The sequence below is a fragment of the Nanorana parkeri genome, unplaced genomic scaffold (assembly GCF_000935625.1).
Source record: "Nanorana parkeri isolate BGI_ZX_2015 unplaced genomic scaffold, ASM93562v1 scaffold683, whole genome shotgun sequence".
In the NCBI taxonomy this organism is placed as follows: domain Eukaryota; kingdom Metazoa; phylum Chordata; class Amphibia; order Anura; family Dicroglossidae; genus Nanorana; species Nanorana parkeri.
The window spans coordinates 112,006-133,859 of record NW_017306951.1 but is presented as its reverse complement, the minus strand read 5'-3'; the positions used below and the strand labels follow the sequence as shown (position 1 = coordinate 133,859).

General features: G+C 42.4%; 1 protein-coding gene across 1 annotated transcript; it reads left to right on the top strand.

Annotated features, from left to right (window-relative positions):
• The first annotated feature begins 254 nt into the window (after positions 1-254).
• LOC108792787 (platelet-activating factor acetylhydrolase 2, cytoplasmic-like) lies at positions 255-21,230 on the top strand. Its single transcript, XM_018563646.1, has 10 exons — positions 255-380; positions 480-630; positions 3,452-3,548; positions 4,706-4,774; positions 5,976-6,108; positions 8,094-8,207; positions 15,746-15,837; positions 17,244-17,414; positions 19,415-19,563; positions 20,807-21,230. Exons 1-10 carry the CDS (start codon positions 291-293, stop codon positions 20,902-20,904), a joined length of 1,164 nt encoding a protein of 387 aa, XP_018419148.1. The 5' UTR covers positions 255-290; the 3' UTR covers positions 20,905-21,230.
• The last annotated feature ends 624 nt before the right edge of the window (positions 21,231-21,854 follow it).

The following is a 21,854-nucleotide window of genomic DNA, read 5'->3' as shown; positions in this document are numbered from 1 at the left end:
CTGGCCCCTTGATGACATGGGGCCCCAGATTTGGCACATGTGCTGAGATTTGGCCGAGTCTATTTCCATACTGTTCTATGAAAGAAGGATAGTAAAGCCTCCTAGTGTGGGAAAAGCCCTTGGTGCTAGTACAGGCATGACTCCTTGCCTTGTGACACTGGAAGTACATCCCTCTAGTCAGGGAAGGCAATCTCAGCTTCCCTGGACTTTGTGTTCTTGTGTCCCCTGGACTTTGTGTTCTTGTGTCCCCTGGACTCTGCTCTGCTCACGCTTCACAGCCGCACACACACATGGGGAACTTGGTGTCCCTAAGATTGCCGCCTGCAACGGGTCCGCACCCGGTGGGCTGTACAGATGTCATGGTGGGAGCTGGTAGAGAGGTGAAGAAGGAGCGGGCAGGGTTATACCGTGCAGTAAACTCGTCTACAGTGTTTGTTTGATATGAGCTAGTGACACCTCTTCTTGTGTGTTGTACGCAGGGCAGCTTCTTCCGGCTCTTCTACCCCTGCAGTCCATCTCCTCTTCACAAGCAGCCGGGCTGGTTTCCCCGTCCCGAATACCTCGCTGGTTTGATCGCTGTACGCGGCTGGAACAGCAAACTTGTCCACTATGGAGCGTCAGTAATTACTGGTAACCAAGTATTCTGCTGGAATGGATTGTATACACTAATGTTCTTCTCGGTAAATGTTTGTTTTTGTGTGCTCGAGTTCAGAACGGCAATCTACAAGCCTGCCACCAGGTGGCTCTGCGGCCCAGCTCAGACACCCAGAACGTTAGTCAGGTGTTTGAGCACGTGTCCGGAGTTCTGTCGAGAATGCCGACCCAGTCGAGTTTGCCGACCTCACCATCTGCGCTTGCGTACAGACGGCATTAACGAGGAAACGGGGGTTTATTTGCAAGGTATTCATCCCAAATTGTTAATTGTGACCGTTGATAATGTGCCATCCAAGCCAGTGAATGATGGATGGCATTTTATGCTCATTCACAATTAACATCGTAAGCAATTACATGATTATGTAATTGGTTATGATATTAATTGTGACTGTGCATAAAATGCATCCATCATTTACAGCCATGGATGGCATATTATGAACGGTCACAATTAACAATTAGAAATTAATATTTTGTAAATAAATGGCTGTTTCCTCATTAATCCCGGTGTGTGCACAAGCGCAGATGGTGAGGTCGGCAACATTAACAAGTCTCCTTTCTGCCCTCACCCCATTACTGAACAGTGAAAGGAGAAACAGCACCAAACCATCAGCTTAGAGTCCACAATCTTTTATTGTTGATAACAATCTGATAACATGAAGACAAACGGTAGCCAAATTACCCCCAATCTGCATGATCAAGTCTGTCAAAATGAAACTCTTTTCCGTTTGGTTTTCCAGACTTGGACAGAGTTGGGGGTAATCGGATGTAAACAGACGCACGTCCGCTTAGATCCGGCTGCCCATAGACTAACACTGGGCTTCAGATCAGATCCGCCTGAAAAACGAACAGACAGAACTGATTGGACTGCCCGTCTGAAAGGGGCTTTAGAAACCACATAAAGGTCAAGTTAAAACAATTGTATCTTCTTCTCTGTTCTGTTCCCTCCCTAGTGGGTTCTGTAAGGGCTAGATCACCCCCACCGGAATATGTGGCACATCAGTGCCTGCGTTCCGGTTTGGTGCAGTCTGAAAAAATAGTGCAAGCAGCATTTTTTTCTGACTTCACAGGTCCAGAACGCAGGCACTGATGTGCCATGTGTTCAGTTCGGGTGTGTGTTCTGGTGCGGGCGATGTCATTGCAGCCATGCCCCCTCCCGCAACCAAAGCAAAGTGAGCCTACTGTAATGGGATCCAGTGTGTTCCAGCACCAATCGGGCCGGAACGCACTGTGGCTGGTGTGAGCTAACCCTAAATGCTTTGCAGGAATTGTTACTAAAATATTTGAATCAGCTGTAAGTGCAATGTTAGCAAAAGGTCATGATTGTTAATTTAATGGACTTTTTAGGGATCCTATTCATTTATAGGGAGCAAATATGACATTGCAATTATGAAAAAACTTAACTTTTCATTGCTCATTTCTGTTGTTTTTTGGGTGGATATGTGATGGAAAGAGACATACCCTCCGTTCTAATGTGCTGCTTCTGAAGTAAGATAGAAAAAGGAAAAAAAGTAGCAGGCTGGAAATTTTTAATTTTCACCATGTAATGATGTGTATCGAATGAGCTTCTTTTCCATTCAATCATTTATAGGATGCAAAAAAAAAAGTTATCAAATGGGAAACATTCATACTTGGATTAGGAATATGGAGATATGGGAGTGTACTCATCGAGGCAGCAAGTCAGGTTCCACACATGAAGTACTGCCTGAGATAAATAAAGAGGCTAAGATGGTTGTGAGGTTCACAGTCCTGTTTCATGATTTTTGTTTAATGAAATACTCGATGTTGCTTCTTTAATTCACTTCTTCCCCTACTCTCTCAGTTTACATAAACTTACAAGGTTAGCTAGGCATTTTGCAGACAGCTTAACTTAAAGGAGAACTATGGGGTCAATGTTTTTCCCCATAGTTCTCCTTGGGGTAACGGGAGGACACAAACTAGCGTCCTCCCGTTACCCTAAGCTCAGTATACCGCGAGCTACAGCTACAGCTCGCAGTATACTGAGACGCCGCACCTGGAGCGGATCCCGACTTAGATGACGGGATACGCCCAGCTGCGTGAGTGACAGCTGGCTCTGCCTATCTAGAGGCAGAGCCAGCTGTACCCGCCCCCTCCCCCGTCCGTTCCGCCAGTCAGCGCTGGCAGATCGGAGCGGGGAGAGGGGAATCCAGCCCCTCCCCCTGTCACGGCAGAGAGCCGTGACAGGATCGAGAGGTGAGGGAACCCGGTATGTGTTCTCTCACCTCCCGATCTACTGAGCCGACCTGTGACAGTCTCATTGTCACAGGTCGGCTTAGAACTATGAGGTGAGTGGAAATCACTCATGTCATAGTTCTCCTTTAAGAGCTATTGGATCTTTTGCTGCATGAAAAATTGCCCTCTTTTAGCCATGGGCAGCTTTAAAGGAATCTCTTAAAATATGGAATATGCCTTTGCTTAAGTACTGAAAGAGTCAGAGGTCACCTGGTCTCATATTTCTATCTCCGGCTTGAAGATTAAATTTATTCCAGAATAACTTCTATGAGAAAACCTCAGTTTTTCTGTTCCTCTAGCCTTTAAAACTCACACTGTGTATTAATTTAGCTCCACACACAAACAACTGCCTGAGATAAATAAAGAGGCTAAGATGGTTGTGAGGTTCACAGTCCTGGTGTTTCAAGAATTTTTTTTTGTGTTTTTTTTTTTTTGTTTAGTTATAGAAATCATGCTTACTTGGCTCACCACTGGCCTGGCACAGAAGCTGGTGACTGGTGGCAGGATTTTACATCTATTTATGTTATGTTTGTTTTACTATTTGCAGGGAACCCTCCTATACCTGTCATATGGAATGGAGACTTAATCCCTAGCAAGGACAGGAAACCTCTTGTTATCTTTTCTCATGGGCTTGGAAGTTTTAGGTAAGCTAATTGTCATGACTAAAGCTGGCCATGGACTGCCCGTTTTTTCTCATTCAGCCCGGCAGGGAGAAAACACTGTTTAAACACCCTGAGGGACTTTTGCATTGTGACAGTGGCAAGTGTGTGATGGGCGCTTAGCTGATTGGCTGCAGTCATTGTTCAGCTGAGAATTTTCAGATTTGCTCCTTTTACAAGAATTGATTGGAAAATCAACTTCTTGAACAGGAAGTGTCCCGAGGGGGCCCCATGCTGGTCTAATTTTGGCCAAGTCAGCAGGCCAAAATTCAAGCAGTGTATCGCCAGCTCAATTCATGTAAACATTGCGCAATTGTGGTATAATTGACTTATTTACAGCTACTGAATTTACCTATTTACAGCTACTGACCATACTCAGTTTCAAACGATGTTAGCTACCTGGCGCTTGTGACAGCTAGTTGATCAACCTTCTCCCCATAAGCAAATCACAAAATCGATCTTCGCACACTGTGCTGCTCCCTCACAAGGACTAGGAAACCTTAACTTGAATTCTACAAAAAAAAGAACAAAGCGCCCCCACCATGTGCAGAATCGCTTTTATTCAATGTAGCAAATAATAAATGTCGGGATCCACCCCGCTTCCTGATTGACAGTTGGATCTGCCTCTCTAGAGGCAGTCAGCTGTGCCTGCCGCCTCCCCTGTCTGTTCCTCAAGTCAGTGCAGGGGAATCCCTACAGGGAGCAGTGACTGACAGTCACCACTCTCTGCAGGGAGAAGATCGGGAACTGAGCGATCAGTGGTATGTGATCGCTCATTTCTCGATCAATAGAGCCGATCTGTGACAGCTTCAGTATCATACATCGGCTCTAATTATGGGGATGAGTGTTTTTCACTCTCATCATACTTCTTTAAAGGAATCTCTTAGAATTAAGATATGGTATATTTCTTTGCTTAAGTACTCAGAGAGTCTGGCAGTCGACTGTCTTTCAAATGCACAAGTTAAATCCTTTTCACATCTCTTTAAGAGGGTATTATAGAAACATTTTGCATCTTGCTCACCTAATATTTTGTCACATTGAATGTGAGTCTGTAATTTATTCATACTCTTTCCCTAATGCAATACAGCATTTTTCTGCTGTAGATGTATTGTTAATTTTACATATTTTCTTTTCTTTTCCAGAACAACATATTCTTCATTGTGCGCAGAACTGGCATCTCATGGCTTTCTAGTGGCTGCAGTTGAACACAGGTGTGTAGGCATAAAGTACTGTATGTTGTAGTGTTTTACTCTATATAACATTTCTTCTCTCTGGTTAGTTCAGAATGACTCTAAGATGATGTGGCAGGCTAGCATTTCAATCTCAGGGCAGAATGCTTGGCTTATGGGTGTGGTAAAAGAGAAGCTGGGCGGAGTCACCTAAGTCTTTTTATGGTTTATTTGCTAAATAAACTCTTGTGAGAGAGGGATACCCAAAAGAAAGAAAAAAACAGAAACTCACAGGTTTGCCCGTCGTGACCCCATGTTTTATATTTTACCAAAAAATTGGGAAATAATAAATGTTTCCTAACATAATAAAGGAAAAACAGTTTTGTTTTTTTTTCGGTACTTTTTTCATTATATAGTAAAAAATAAAAACCCCAGTGGTGATTAAATACCACCAAAAGAAAGCTCTATCTGCCCCCCCAAAAAATTTATAAAATTAATTTCAGTACAGCGTTGTATGACGGAATAAATGTCAGTCAATATACCGCAGCGCTGAATACTGAAAAATGGTATGAACAGGAAGTGGGTGTAAACACCCCGGTCAGCAAGTGGTTAAAAGAAGATCTAATGTTTGCCTGTTCAAATATGCTGCAGAAGTCAACAATTTACTTGGAGTGTACTTACATTTTTAGAAGACTACATATGTCACTGGTCTGTTCCGTTAAAGTCTAGAATCTACTGTATACAGGTTCTTCTGTTAATTTTTGCTTCTGCCCTCTTAGGGCCTGTTCACACTAGATAGGCGACTGGCATTTTTCAGCAACTGAACAAAACCAGTCACCACTAGGAAAACAATTATGTGCAGTTACAGTGCAGATGCATGCAACATGAATGTAAACAGAAGATTATAATGTTCTGTGATGACAGCTCTTATAATGGAAGAAAAGAAAAAAATAGGCAATAGGTTATATTTGCAAAGTTATTTTGTACTCTAATCAGTAATAATTGATGTTCTAAACCACTGCCTTGATGGGTTATTGCCTGTTCTGCTGTAATACACAAAAGCCCTAGAGACATTTGAATGTATGATGATATGAATCTCAAACATTTGAAGTTTCATTACTATTTGTCTTAATTTGTAAAAAAAAAACTTAGGAGCCAATGTATAAAGACTTTGTAGAATTTAGTATGTCTAAGAATACAGTTTATTACGTTCATCAGTAAGAGGTCTGTCATCATTTCACAGGGATGGTTCAGCCTGTGCTACGTACCATTTTTCTGTATCTTCAGAAGATGCAAGTTCAACCTTACAGGAGTCTTGGGTCCCATTTAAAAAACTGCAGCCTGAAATGAAAGAATTTTATCTACGAAACTATCAGGTATTGTTTATCTGTTTTTATTAATTCTTACCAAAAGTATTCATACACCAAACACTGTAGAATAATAGAAACCATCTAATATTCACAAAATATTTCTACTGCATCAGTTACCTGCTCTTTTTCATTCAAAATATTCTTCTTTAATTAAGGAATACCATAAATAATAACATAATAAAACAACGATAAATAATTCAGAACTACATTTAAATAGGGATGCATTGATACCAGCACTTTAAATATTTAAACACGAGCAGCTGCCGTAAGGTCCCGCACTTGCTGGGGACCTCACGGCAGGGCTTGTGGGGACCTCGGGGTGCCTGTTTACAGCGCCAGTACGTTTGCACATCTCCTCCCCCGTCTTCCCGCCGCCTGCACAGCCATGGTGAGACCCGGCACAGCAGTGGGGAGTCCCACAACCGCCTGCACAGTCCTGGGGAGAGACCTGCAGCCGCCCGCACAGCCCAGGGGAGACCCACACTGACCCGCACGCAGCCCTGGTGGGACCCTGCACACAGCCCTGGTGAGCAACACAGAGTGTATAGCTGCATATTATTCTGCATTGCTATATAATGAATTGCTGGGATTTGGAATCAGCGGCAGAAGTACCAGGGTCGCAGAAGATGCAGCTGTGTCCGGGCCCTGGCGTTCCACTACTGTCTTAAAATCATTAGTCTGTATTGTTTTAGAAAAACTGTCACTAAACAAAAGGTATGAGTAATGGGTATTGGCGAGTACTTGGGGAAAAGTATTTGTACTCACACTCGCTCTTGAAAAAATGGTATTGGTGCATCCCTACATTTAAACTATATATACCTTCTGTTAAAGAGTTTTTGATAACATTTACAAACAAATGTGCAATGCTAGCATGATTTGGAAAAGCTGGACAGTCGAGGAAAGCAAACTTTGGTCAGCAGCTGTTGGAGACAAATGGAACATGATTTCAGTAATGGCAAAACATTTGTAGTGGATAGGCAGATACATTCCCTGCTTAGGAGAACACCATGTCAAGTATATATGTTATACTTTTTCTGGAATGTTTCATTATTCAGCTTGTAAATGTTATCAGGCTATTAATACAAGGTAAATGGTATTGTATGTTGCTGTTTACTATTGGCTTATGTTAAAAAAAAAAAAACTGTCCCTTTTTGCCAACTAGTTTAAACTGAGTGTTTTTAATTCACCAGACTCACCTTTTCCATTTAGAGTGAATGCCCAGGCTTATCTAAATTTACCCCAAAACCTCACTTTAGAGCATGCCTCAACATTATTTTTTCTTTACCTGGTTCCTTTAGTGCGTTAATGTTTTTATTACTCCTTATGGCATCATCTCTGGGCATATAAAGTTGTTGCAGAGACAGCTACTGGGTGAATCCTACTGATGTATGCAGGACCTAGGACTTCTCTGCCTAGAGCCCTTTCCCTACACAATGTGTGGGTATGCACTTGGGTATCAAGGCAACAGCACTGTTTTGCTTAGAGAGAAATCAATGTATGCATGTACAGTGAGGGGTGGGGGAATAGACGGAGTTCTGTAGTTCAGCAGGCAGGGCTAGTTACACGGGTTTTGGATTTTCAGCAAAGGCTCTGTGTTGTCAACCCCACCTGGAAGTTAAGAATTTCTGGCAGGTCAACAGGTATTTGCAGCTGTACTTGCAGCATTTTTAATGGATAAAAAAATGAGGAAATGTGCATGTATTGGAGAGATGTACAAAATGTTTATTTTTGCCTCCAATGAGGATTCTAAGAAGTAACATGCTTGAGAACCTTTCATTAGGAATCCACAAAGTGCAGATTTATTGAGAACATTTTGATGGCATAAAAGTCCATATTTAATTTGATTTTATTACATTTCAGCAGCAGAGGGATACAAATGGAGAGAACTGTGATTGTTTGTTAGTGTCAAATTTAAAGTGACATTTTTTAATTACTAATAGTTCAATACACTACAAAGTATAATGCTTTGCATTAAATTATGTTTACACTAGGTTCATCAAAGAGCAAGTGAATGTGTTCAAACTGTGAGGATTCTACAGGACATAGACAAAGGGAAGGCAGTAAACAATATCCTGGAGCCAGGTTTTAATCTGGAATTTCTAAAGGTATTTATTCTAATAATTGCTTTCAAACATATCTATGCTTGCAGAATTTAGATGGCCTTTACAGTTGAGTTGAAAATATGGTAAGAAGATTAAAGAATGTTACTATTAATAACAGCACAATTACATGAATTCTATACTGAGAAATGTATTCTATATTGAGAATTCGATATTGATTAACCAATACACATAACATTGTATACAAGGAAGGTAATCACAAAGAGAAAATATTTGTGTACATAAACCTACAAGGCAATAGCTTATCTTGATTACAGTGTTATGAGTAATAGTCACAGTGTCAATTGGTATTCCAGTAGAACCTTATGTTATTGTACTTATCCATGGAATGGTCTTGTCGAGCCACGAGCTTCTCAAAAGAATATGGTGTGAGACATATTATCTAAAAATGATCGGAGAGAGAGTGTAGGGGTTTTCCAGGAGTGCTTGATCCTGTAGCAGCCATAAGAATATATTGGATCAACCTAAATGGTTCAGGATATACCCCTCTAGTTTTTATTCAGTAAGGCAATATAGATTTTTTTTTTGGAGCATGAAGCCTATCACAGTATACTGTACATTTTACAATATATTTTAGAGCAATACTGGGATGCAATTAGGCATTCCTGCCATATGTGGATAATTGTGCCCTTTTGTTTGGCATCCTGTGAAGCAGCTTGAGGGGTATATGGGTAGGACTGTGTGGGACTAGGTAACATCTCATGAGCAACGTATTGGTTGGACAGGAACAGAGCCCTCTTTTTGTGCAATACCGCTTTTTTATTTAAAAATGTGTATAAAAGCAAATTTTATACTCACAAGAGTCCATGTACAGTATGTACACAGCTTGTAGGTTCATGCATACAATAAAAGTCATATGCCACTAAGCCGACTGGACATCAGAGCATCATCGAAGGCAATGGATAGGTAGGGGTTAACGCATTTCAATGGTTAAACCATCTTTATCAGAACCAAAACCATATCTGAAGATATCTCTGTTCCTGTTTTCTTTTTTTGCATAACACTAAGCTTACTTTAACATATTCTTCAGCTGATCTCCATACTATCAGATAAGATGTTCATATGCAAAACAAGTAGCATCCTACTTGTTTACTTTGAATGAACTTATTAAAAATTAAATACATTGCAGAACATTTTTCCATTGGCACAATTTGGTTGACAGTTCTAGTACACTGCTTAACGTATATATATATATTTTCTTGAGAAAATGCAGCATTTTACCATGGCTTCACTGTAAAAAAAAAAAAAACAATCTGGGACAGACATAATAGAGTCAAAATTAAATGTAGAATTATGTAGTTTTTTTTGCTTTAAACCAATAATTTATTTTTAGGACCGTAAGTTCAGATCAGATCTAATCTTAGAGCTGTGTCCATTCCGCTGCGTTAAAACAATGCAGGTTACATGCGGTAGCATGTCTCGGTGCCCTTCACTTTCATTGGCGCCCAAGGCACTGAGACAATGCACCTGACGCACATGTGTTATAGCACAACACAAAACACAGTATTTCACTATTGTGCATTGTGTTGTGGTACACTGCATTGGAAAACATAGTGCATGTCAGTTCAAATGAACGGACTGTCTAACACACCAGAATGTAAAGCCTTGATAGCTATTCACTATTATGGATATGAATCTTATAATGCAAGTTAAAAGGAGAACTATGGGGTCAGGGCTTTTCCCCATAGTTCTCCTTAGGGTAACGGGAGGACACAAACTAGCGTCCTCCCGTTACCCTAAGCTCTGTATACCGCGAGCTACAGCTCGCGGTATACTGAGACGCCGCAGCCAGAGCGGATCCCGACATCGATGGCGAGATCCGCCCAGCTGCGTGAGTGACAGCTGGCTCTGCCTATCTAGAGGCAGAGCCAGCTGTACCAGCCCCCTCCCCCGTCCGTTCCGCCAGTCAGCGCTGGCGGATCGGAGCTGGGAGGGGGGAATCCATCCCCTCCCCTGTCACGGCAGAGAGCCGTGACGGGATCAAGAAGTGAGCGAACGCCGGTATGTGTTCGCTTACCTCCCGATCTACTGAGCCGACCTGTGACAGTCTCATTGTCACAGGTCGGCTAGAACTATGAGGTGAGTGAAAAGCACTCACCTCATAGTTCTCCTTTTAAAGAAGTTTTCAGTACTGAGTCCAGATCAAACGATTATACATTACCCAGGAAAGTATTTATTTACATTTTAGTCTAAGCACTTACAGTCATCATGTTTCCAAACAGCTGACTCCAACTCTCTCAGCTTCACTTACCTGACCTTCCTGTCTAGTACAAAATCACCAAGGGACAAAGCAGTCTCCAGCAGCTGCCAATCTACTAGCTTGAAGAAGGGAAAAGGGCAGTGTCTTGCCTTGCTGTGTCTAAAATAGCTTACTAAAACAGCTTACTAAAATACACAAGGGTGACTCCATAGGACCCTGCAAGGCATAGGAGTCACCGTAAAACAAAATATTAGGGCTAGTGCTCAGGGTACCAGCAGTTTCTGCAGGAAACTAAAACGTTAAACCATTAGGAAGCAGCATTCATTGTAATTGCGTTAATCAGAATTCCACCTTTTGACTTTAATATCACTTTAATGTAGCCAACAAGGGCAAAAATGTTTCTCTGTTCTTCTGATTCTCATTCACTCAGACTTGTGCTCAGAAATGTATTTGTTCTTTCTGTTTCCTGTCCCTTAATTACAACAACTTTTTGGAGAGTCAACACTGGTACAAGACTCAAAATGCTAGGTATGTGATAAGAGTGATGAATTTGGAAGAATAGCCATTTGCACAATCTAAGGAACTACCAGAGCCCTTTGAGTAGATAGCGTGAAGTAAAAAAAAAAAAAAGGAAAACTAAAAGCCCTCAACCCTATAAATAGAAAAAAAAGTCCTGCACATGGCATAGGTTATCAGAAAATGTATTACCTCTTCATAAATTAATTCTTCAAATTAACTGTGATTACCCCCACCAGTTTGGGCATCGTAGGGGTATATCAGCAAGATTATTTAATCATCTACATGTGCTTTTTCTCTAACCTTGCCTTAAAATGTATTTCCATTTTTGTATCCAAATTGGGATAACCACTATTTTATATTTGTTATATGTTCCCATTCATATTGCATAAGAAAAAATAAAAACAATTAAAAATGCTTCTTCTTTAACCCCTTAGTGATGGGAGATGCACACAGTATGTCCCTGTCACTAAGGGGTCTATTCACAAAGCTGCCATAGGCAGCCAAGTGTATAACTGACCCGAAGTGAAGTGAGCCAAACGCTGTTCGGCTATTCACTTCAGGCTTGTACAGTTGATTTCAGCCGTACACCGACTAAAATCAGCCGTACATCGGCTGCTGCGGCATTCGGCTCAGCTATTCTGCCCAGTACCTCTGTGGTACCGAGCAGAATAGAAAAACAGTTTAAAAAGTCGAAAAAATAAAATAGAAAACGATTGGGCGGAGCTAGCAGTGACAGCTAACTCCGCCCAACTGTTTTCTATTGGCTGGGCGGTTCTGCTGCCGTCAGAATGAAAAAAAAACCCACCATAGAATGTATAGCTACATTCCTATTGGCTATTTCACTTTGCAATAGCCAATAGCAAACTAGCTATTTCACCCTTCCTCTGCTGCTGTCAATCACCAGAAGGGGACCTGATGGAGAACTGCAGGTCCCCTCTGCTGATTGACAGCAGCAGTGGGCGGGTGCAATAGCTAGTTTGCTATTGGCTATTGCAAAGTGAAATAGCCAATAGGAATCTAGCTATGCATTCCTATGCTGGCTTTTTTTTTTCCCGACTAAGGGCAGCCTGCGGCCCCATGTCAGAAGAATAAAAAAAACAGATCGCAAGGAAAGGTTTTGTCGGGTCCCGGTCCGTGGGACATGCCGAGCCCCGTTCCAAACTCCTGTGTGGGGACGCACACGAAGGGGGCGTCCACCGGCACATCCAGGCCGCGCAGACGCCAGTAGGCCCTGCGGGACCCACCCGCACGCCGTGACGTCATCACGCTGATACGGGCCGGTGACGTCATCACGCCGGCGCATGCGCAGTGACGCATCCTCGGCCTATATTAAGCACATCGGGCCGCCAATTCAGTGCGGAGTGATCTTCAGCCAGTGCTGGAGGTCCCTGCCGTGCTCCTGTCCCTAAACCTGATTGTACTGGCTAAAACTGTTTGAACTGGCTTCCTCCCTGACGTTCCCATTGGTTACCCTCCTGTTATTGACCCAGCTTGTCCCTGGACGCTCCCACTGGATTAACCCCTTCTACTCCGCATGACCGCCTGTAATTGACCCGGCTTGTCTCTGGACGCTCCCATTGGATTAACCCCTTCAAGCACGGCTGACTACTCTGCCAGGTCTCCAATCAACATTGTGACCCAGGATCCGCATCCGGCACCCGTGCATCCCCTGCCTGAGCACACTGTTCCCAACCCCAGTGGTCATCAGACGGGGTTGCAAGGGAGGTCCTCCTCGTCACCTCAGGCCCACACCACAATCGATCAAGCAGAGTAAACCTTTCCATGAGAAAATGTTTCTCTCCTGGGCGGCCGGGAGCCGTATTAGACTCCCAGAGCGTCCAGGATAGTAATGACAGATGGCGTCCCTGATTACCAGGTAACCAGGGACGCCATCTGTCATTACACACTGAGAACCCGGAGAGGCCGTTGTGATATCACAGCGGCCCGCCGTGTTCTCAGTGTGTAATGACAGATGGAGTCCCTGGTTACCTGGTAACCAGGGATGCCGTTCTCTCTACAAGTGGCTGCTGTCCCAGCTGTCAGAAGCAATGGCCGGCCGTTCGGCCAACTTTGGCTTTCACCTCGGCTCAGTCGAGCCGAGGCATACGCCTTCGGCTCGACTGAGCCGCTAGGCCAACTTCAGGAGCTGTACGGGCTATAGTGAATAGCCCGTACAGTAGCCCTTCGGTTCTACTGAACCGAAGGGGTCCTGGGGCCGAAGCTAGCCGAAGGATCAGCCGAAGCTACGGCTAGATCCTTCGGCAGCTTAGTGAATAGACCCCTGTACACTGCTCATGTACACTGTACATGAGCAGCTATTCGGGGCTCCTGAATGCAGATAACGGCTGAGATAAGTAGTTACTGTTCATTAATGGATGACTCACTAACAAGGCACCCATTATTGAAAGTTTTAAGCTTTTTTAGATACCCATTCGCTTTCACTGATCAGGTGTCTGACAGCGATAGGAGAGCAGTGTTAACCGCACTTCCTATCACTGCTAGGCAGCGGTACAGATCACTGTAAGGGTTCTCTGAAAAACCTGGAATCAGCCATGTTGCCCGTTGTAACAAAACATTTGAAAGGTATTTTTGTTTTATATTTTCGTTATGCTGTTTAAATAGGAACACAATAACAAACATAAAGAGGGGTTAATTTTTCAGTACAAAAGTGCAAATACACAAGAACATTATTAAAACACTTAGCAGCCAGCTGCTGTTGAAACAACACTTTGGTTGGAAGTCTGTACCATACAGCACAGCATACTGAGTTCAGTGATTAAGATTATGTAACATAGTGCCCCTTTCATTGCTGGTCAGTTGAAAGAAAAACAAATGCCCTGGAATGGGGTGTCAGTAGGAGTGAACTTTGGGTTCAGGCTGAACCCATGTTCAGCCTGAATTTTGCATGTTTGAGAACTTCCGAACAAAACAGGCTGCTCACTGAAGCCAAACAACCCGCAGGAAGTGATGCATATAGTAGTGGTATTACTACCACTGCTATATGTGGCAGCTTCCCTAAGGGCCACTGGTTGTTAGGAAGCCAGCAGCTTACTGTTTCCAAGTATGAAACAGTTTCACTACAATATTTTTGCAAATATTGACTGCACTTTTTTTTTTTTTTTTGCTCAATCCAAATCCTGTCTTGACATAACAGCTGTTTACACTGTGACAAATGAAATAGCACCTTGGAATGTTTCTGTGGAAAGATCACAAGAATTGTCCAGTTCTTCTGGCTGTATCCTATTTGTTATGATGGATACAATCTGATAAATTGTAAGATACCACAGTAATATGGATGGATCCTTTCTCTGCAGTGATCACTAACTCGATAAATACCTAATAATGTGCACCTGTGTTCAGACTCTAAACATTAACATATTATACATTCTGAACAAGCAGTAAAGGGGCTTTAAAACAAGCCATCAATTGCTTCTTTAGCCAAATTAATTCTGAAGTCATTTCTCATTAATGATCACCACAGAGACACTGACATCGTGTTCCAGTCGAATTCTAGCAGGTTACAAGCACCTACTGTTTGTTTACATTAGCCAAGTTTCTGCTGTCAGAGGAAAAAACCCTGGCTTACATTCAGTCTAAAGGTGGCCATACACTTTACAACCCTTGCAAGACTTTTGTCTTGCAAGGGTAGTAAAGTACTTTAAAAAACGTACGATCTGCCCATCTTGGACAGGCAGATCGTACTTGCGATCATCGCAAGCCCGCCCCCATGAGGGACGGGCTTCCGATGACTGTAATGAGGGGCTGGCTTACGATGACTGCAAACGGGCAGCGTGCGGTGGCGCATACCGTCTCGTTCGGCAGTTGTCGAACCAGCAGGCCACTAACTCGCCGAGAATCGTACGATTCCCGGCGGGTTTTCTAGCATGCTGGTTCGATGGAAGACGTGCGACCGTACAGTAGAAACGGTTGCACGCCTTCCATACACTTTGCGATTCTCGTACGATCGCGGGATTTCCCGCGATTCTCGTACGAGAATCGTGCAGTGTATGGGCACCTTTAGTTAGCTGGATTGTTTGTGGGGATGAGGGGGGGGGTGGGGTGAATATTGTGTTACAATAATTGCATTTGTTGCCTTTTTAATTTTCCTTTGTTAATAGCACCACTGATTCATGACATAAGACAGTGTTAACTTACAACACAGCCTTATGGCAAATATTGTACATGTATACGTTTCTTATTGCATAATATGGTTCTGTTACACGACTACCAGATCACATTCATTTGCATAAAATACATCCTGATTGTGTACATTGCTGCTGAGATACTGAACTACTGAGTACATCAAATAACCTTGCTCTGCCAGCTGTGGCAGACCGTTGGTGTAAACGGTGCTGTCAGGAAACAGCCTATCTATGTTTAAAAGTTTCATCTGATATTTTCCTGTACTAGTTACAAATGCAGCTCTCTAAACAGATCATATCAGAAATCTTTATTTGATATCTCCAAATTTTCTTTTAAAATGTTAGATGTTTAGAAAAAGACCTTTTTGTAATATTTTGAATCCTCTTTATTTATAAGCGTTTTATTTGCCCCAATTTTAATCTAATAGGAACTCTGAATATCCCCGTTAAAAGTATAAAGTAGTTTACAGAAATGTAAAGAGGAACTTCCTTATGATGTGAAGCATGACATGAAAAGCAAAGTATTTTGAAATTTCTAGCTATAACTACATACCCTTTTCCCACTATTTATTAAATAACTCCATATGCCTCCCTTATGTGACCATTCATCTTTTGTTTTTGTTGTTCTACAATATTTTTATTGCTTTGACTCTTTTTTTTAGGGTAGGATAGACTTTGACAGAGTGGCTATTATGGGTCATTCCTTTGGAGGAGCAACGGCATTACTGAGCCTAGTGAAGGATGATATCTTCAGGCAAGTAATTAAGTTATTTAAATATATTGTGTATATATATATATTTATAAATATAACGGGGCAACACAGTGGCTTAATGATTTGAATTTATGCCATGAAGCAATAAGGGTCCTTGGTTTGAATCACCACCAGGACACTATGTGCATGGATTTTGCATGTTCCTGTGTTTGCATGGGTTTCCTCTATGTACTTTGGCTTCCTCACACACTCCAAACACATGACGGTAGGTTAATTGGCTATTGTGCAAATTGGCCCTAGTATATGTTTGTGGCAGGAATGCACCGATAACTTTTTTCTAAAACAATGCAGACTAATGATTTTAGGACAGTGGTGGAGGAACAGGGCCCAGTGGTATCTGCAACCCTGGTAGTTCTGCCACTGGCTCCAAGCTGTAAAGGGAATACAAATCCCAGGGCTGTGCAGCATCTCAGGAGGCTGTGCGGGGTTTGACCAGGGCTGTGTGGGGTCTCTGGAGGCTGTGCAGGGTCTCACCAGGGCTGCGTGTGCTCTCACCAGGGCTGTACGTGGTCTCAGGAGGATGTGCGGAGTCTCATGAGGATGTGTGCAGTCTCACGAGGGAGGTGTGGGGTCTCAGGAGGATGTGCTGGATCTCAGAAAGCTGTGTGCAGTCTGACCAGGGCTGTGGGCGGTCTGTCAAGGGCTGTGGGCGGTCTCACGAGGGCTGTGCGGGTCTCACCATGACGGTGCGATCTCTCCAGGGCTGTGTGCGGGTCTCACCATGGTTGTGTGGTCTCACCATGGCTGTGTGGTCTCTCCGGGACTGCGTGCTGGCCTTACCAGGGCTGTGCAGTCTCACCAGGGCAGCGCGGTCTCACCAGGGCTGTGTAAGTGTGTGCGGGTCTCACAATTGCTGTGTGGGTGGGTTCGGGCAGCGAAGAGGAGGAGATGTAGGGCCGGACTGGTGCTGTAAACGGCCACTGCAAGGTCCCCAGCAAGGACAGGACCAAACAGCAGCTGCTCGTGTTTAAAAATTTAAAGCGCTGGTATCGGCGCTCAGTATCATGGCATTTTCACGAGTACGAGCACCCGTGAAAATGCCCGGTATCGTTGCATCCCTGGTTTGTGGGTCTGAAAATCCCAACCACGCCCTTCTATGACAGACCATACTAAAACACTCTGTTGAGTGACTAATGCAGCTCTGGAGTGCATTTCAGGCATGGAGCCACAGAAAGAGTAAGGTTAAAAGCACACCAAAGATCTCAACTCAGTCATGGTAGTAGGTGCTGGCGCTGACTCGAGTATAAGCCGAGGGGGGCACTTTTCACCCAAAAAAATGGGCTGAAAATCTCGGCTTATACTCGAGTATATACGGTATATACGTGTATATACTGTATATTGCATTTCCTCAGTAAATACAATAGTAACAATATATCTTTTACTTTTAGGTGTGCAGTGGTATTAGATGCCTGGATGTTTCCCCTTGAAGACACTTGTTACCAACACATTCAGAAGCCAGTTTTATCTATCAACACTGAAACGTTTCAGACAAACCAAAGTATCAAGAAAATGATGACACTGAATTCAGAAGGAGCCGAGCTGACGTATTTGACAGTGCAGTAAGTTGTGCCATTTATGGGTAAACTATTTCTGTAGCCTCATACCTAGCCATACAATCCCACTTTACATTCACAAACCTGCACTGGGAATGTGATCGTAAATTATTACGGGTTGCTATGGGCAACTTTCCTGATTTAAGTCAACTAAATTTTTTTAGCATCAGTTTGAAACACGTCTGAGATCAATCAGAATTGATTGACGGGCACATTTGATCTGCAGTTGACCTCCTTCTGATCTGCATTTGACCTGCTTTAAATGGGTTTTACATTCACATAGGCTGGTATGGTAATAAAAAACTTGCTTGAAGCAAACAAATGCCCATCAACACAGGTCTTTTTGTAGTCAGTCTTTCTACTTAACCGTACCAGAGAAATCTTAGATATTCTGCCAATATACCAATAGATAGTTCAGCTGTCATCTTGTCATAATTTTATGTCTGTGATTGCCTTCATGGTCTTTAGCTAGGGCAACCTCTTTACTCTTTTGCTGCCTCCGGTTTAACTATTATGTTGGCAGCAGCACCAGCATATAAACAGACTGCTGGCCAATAAAGCAGCTGGTAGATATATAAAAAAAATTCTCCTGACCGCCAGGTTTTTGTAGAAGTGACTTTACTAAATTATGGGTTGTCTCCTTGTAGGCACCTAGTTTTACACTTCTCCCCCTAATTATATAATTTCATAAAACATAGGGGAATATAAGGGTTTCTGGAGGGGTGTAAATGACCATCCAAGAGAGATCTGTTAAAGGAAATCTCAAAATGTATTACTGTTACATACTAGTATAAATACATACATGATTCAAAACAATCATAATATATGAATATACAAACATATCCTCTGCAGGGTTCTGTTTTATTTATTTATTATGATTGTTTTGAATCATGTATGTATTTATACTAATATGTAACAGTAATACATTTTGAGATTTCCTTTAACATATCTCTCTTGGATGGTCATTTACACCCCTCCAGAAACCCTTATATTCCCCTATGTTTTATGAAATTTTGTAGAAGTGATTCTAGAACATGAGGGATATTTTTCTTCATCAATAAGGAAATATTGCATCAAATATTATTCTCACGTATTTGCCAAATCCTGTCCATTCAATGAAAGGCAAATAATAATCTGTCTTAAAGTGCACAACTCAATTTGTATAACACTCATGCGGATTCATTATCACCACCAAGATAGCCTGCTAAGTTTTCCTTATCCATACCTATGACATACTATCATTCAGAAACGCAGGCGTTTTACATGCATACCAGCTGCAACTGGCAGTTACACTTAAGTCCTGCTTACTCGGCCAAGATTAAAGCAGTATGCGGCACCATCACTGTTCCTCTGTCTTTTTTTAATCAACTTTTGCCAAAGGAACTGGCTTAAAAATTCATGGCCGAACAACCAATCAGCTGCAATCACCGTTCAGGTATTCTGAGGGCGGCACGCCCACTGCTGTCAGAATACAATAGCCCAGCAGAAGGGGAATCGAAGATGGGGGAATTGAGTAGTGTATGGTCAGCATTAGAGGAAGAAGAGAGAAGCCGGACAGGCTTCTTCAAGTAAAACACTGATGTCCGTAGCCGCAGGCCTATGGTGGGCTAATGCAAACTGGTAGGAGGGTTGGCACCTGAATGTCAGTGGCATCAAGGAGGTGGGTGGGCCGTGGGTGCAGAAGGGCAGGCCTAGTGAGCTGTCAATTACTGCCTAAGGCAGCAGTGCTTCTGAGTTCCACCAGTCACAGAGTGAGTGAGGAACAAGGCCCATAAGTGTTAACTGAACTGCAGCAGGAAAATTAGGTCTTCTGCACTGCTAGACAGGGCTGTGCTATCAAATAGGGCTGTGTAAATGTTAGGACTGGAACGGCAGAAATACAAATCCTTTGGCAAGTAAAACAGCTCCTATATATGGATTTCATCTGTGTATTTAGCTGTTTGGAGCTCAGCTTAAATAAGTTTTCCATTTCATGCTAAACATTATGATATTTTTTTTGCTTCTAGGGGCTGTGTCCATAGTAGCCAGACTGATATAGCTTTCTTGAGTGGCTATCTGGCAAACAAAATTTTAGGCTCACAAGGGACAATGGATCCGAAAACGTGCCTGAAGATTTCTGTTGTTTCATCTCTGCACTTTCTTAACAAGCACCTAGGTAAGAGTCTAAAGAAATGACAAGGGAGTGACCAGTACTCTTACAGCACCCCTTTCAATAAAACGTCTATGTAATGATATTTAGACTAGCCATTTTCTAAGCTAAAAAAACAAGGGATTGTCAAACAAAGGGCATGGGGAGCTGGGCACTGCCATGCAGGACATGTACCAATACATTAAAAAAATACTGTTCAGCAGGGAAGTGCCCTCGGTTATATGCAAATTTGAGAGTGATATGGGGAAAACACCAATTCTTTAAATTACATGCTTGGGTGATATACAGTTCTACTATAAGCTGATGGTCGCTTATAGTAGAACTGTAAATGCCAGGTCCGTACGGCATACTGACCTGGCCAGTGGGAAGCACTTTTGTAGCTCCGTATGCCGTACGTCCTTGGCAGCGAAAGGGTTAAGCTGTATGTAGTGTACATTTTACAGAACTTTTGTTATGTTTTTGTAAATAATTTACAGCTGCTGGTAGTTTTTAAAAACAAGTGTAGCTATACTCAAGCATAGGGCATACTGGATAGTTGAAGCAGCATTACCTCAACCCTTTCCTTTGTGCAAGCTTTTTAGAAACTGCTGCCAAATATAAACTATGTATAAGATCTAAAACTCACTGGTGCATAGTCAGTGGACAAAAGACTCAATTATTTACCCATTGGGCTCCCACAAGCTTGCCTTCTTAACAAAAATTCAAAATCTCCATTTGAAAAAAGGAGTAAATTTGACAACTTATTGAGTGAATTAAGGTACCATTATGAGAAATGTTTGATAAATGGAAAGGACTACTTTAAAGCACTCCTTGAATAATACATAGTCTGCTTTTTACAGTGCCCCTACCCCCAAATAAAAAGCAGGGGAAGAAACCTGCAAAAAAATCCATATGTGGGGAAAAAAAGAAAATATATTTCCTCATTGCTGACTCCTGTGAATGCTGTGCACTCAAACTCCCACAAGAATGCTCTCCTAAACTCTGCTAGAGCACATTCTCAGGAGAAATATATACTGTATCTATATATTTAATATATAGAATTAATTATATGATTTGTCAATGCTTACACATACCTCATTCATTCATATTAGATGTAAATATCAATGATTAGTCCCCTTTAGCGCGCTTTTTTTCTCCAGTAGGATAAGCAGTTTGCTGATGAAGCCAATAGATGTGGCAGTTTATTTATATTTCTGCATTTCTCTGTTATAGCATCTAATTATTTATATATGCTGTTTTTCTTTGTCAGATCTGCCTATGAACTGGCCTAAATTGGAAAATCTAAGCAAAGAGATCCAAGCTGATGTCATTTCAGATTTCCCAGTGGTAAACACCAGCAAGCTGTGAATCAATGCCATTCTCGGGGCCTTGTGTTTGAAGAAAACAATAGCAGAATGGCGCTAGTGTTGTTGCACTAAGAGTCTCTTGTATTCAAATAAATAAATACTGCACTGTTGATAAAGATATGGCAGAGATTTTGTGTTCGTACAATGTCCTACGATCTGTGCCACATGAAAGGTTGCTGCGTGCACTTGCTGCACTCATTGCTCTGACAGCTACATCCTAAGCAGAGGAAACGCTGCCTGTAATGAGTGAGTGCCAAACATAGAACATCATCAATTGTGCAACAGTGTTATATAAGCGCTGGGGAAGGGGGGGGAGGTGACATGTAATAGGGGAAAAATGCAATGTCTGGGAATTGTGTGCACAACAATCAGAAAAATCCCTGCTGATTCAGCCTGAGCATACTGATACCACCAGACATCATTTGCTATGTTATTATGTAGCCAAAGATATAAATGTTTAATGAAACCAGAAATTATGAAACAGAAATCATTTAGTGCTCTTCGTGCATTTTAACAAATGAGATAGCAAAGCCTTGTTTATAAATATTATTCACATCCTTCTTTTACCACCATTGCAACTAAACCACTTTCAGGGTTATTCACTAAAGGGTGAAGAGTTTGGAGAAGGCACGAGAAGTGAACAATATGGCTGATTTGGAAAAAATCTCCAATTCAGTTCACTTTCCTATTCAGGTAAGTTCTCTTCTCCTGTCTTCGCCAAACTCTTCACCCTGTAGTGAAAAACACTGTTAGTGTTACCGTATATACTCGAGTATAAGCCGAGATTTTCAGCCCATTTTTTTGGGTGAAAAGTGCCCCCCTCGGCTTATACTCGAGTCAGCGCCAGCGCGTCTTCTTACTTACCTCGCCGAGCGTCGCGTCACTGCTGCTCGGTGTGCGGCGCTCCGAGCGGGGTCATCTGGCAGTCTCCGGGTCCTAATTTAGGTGGCC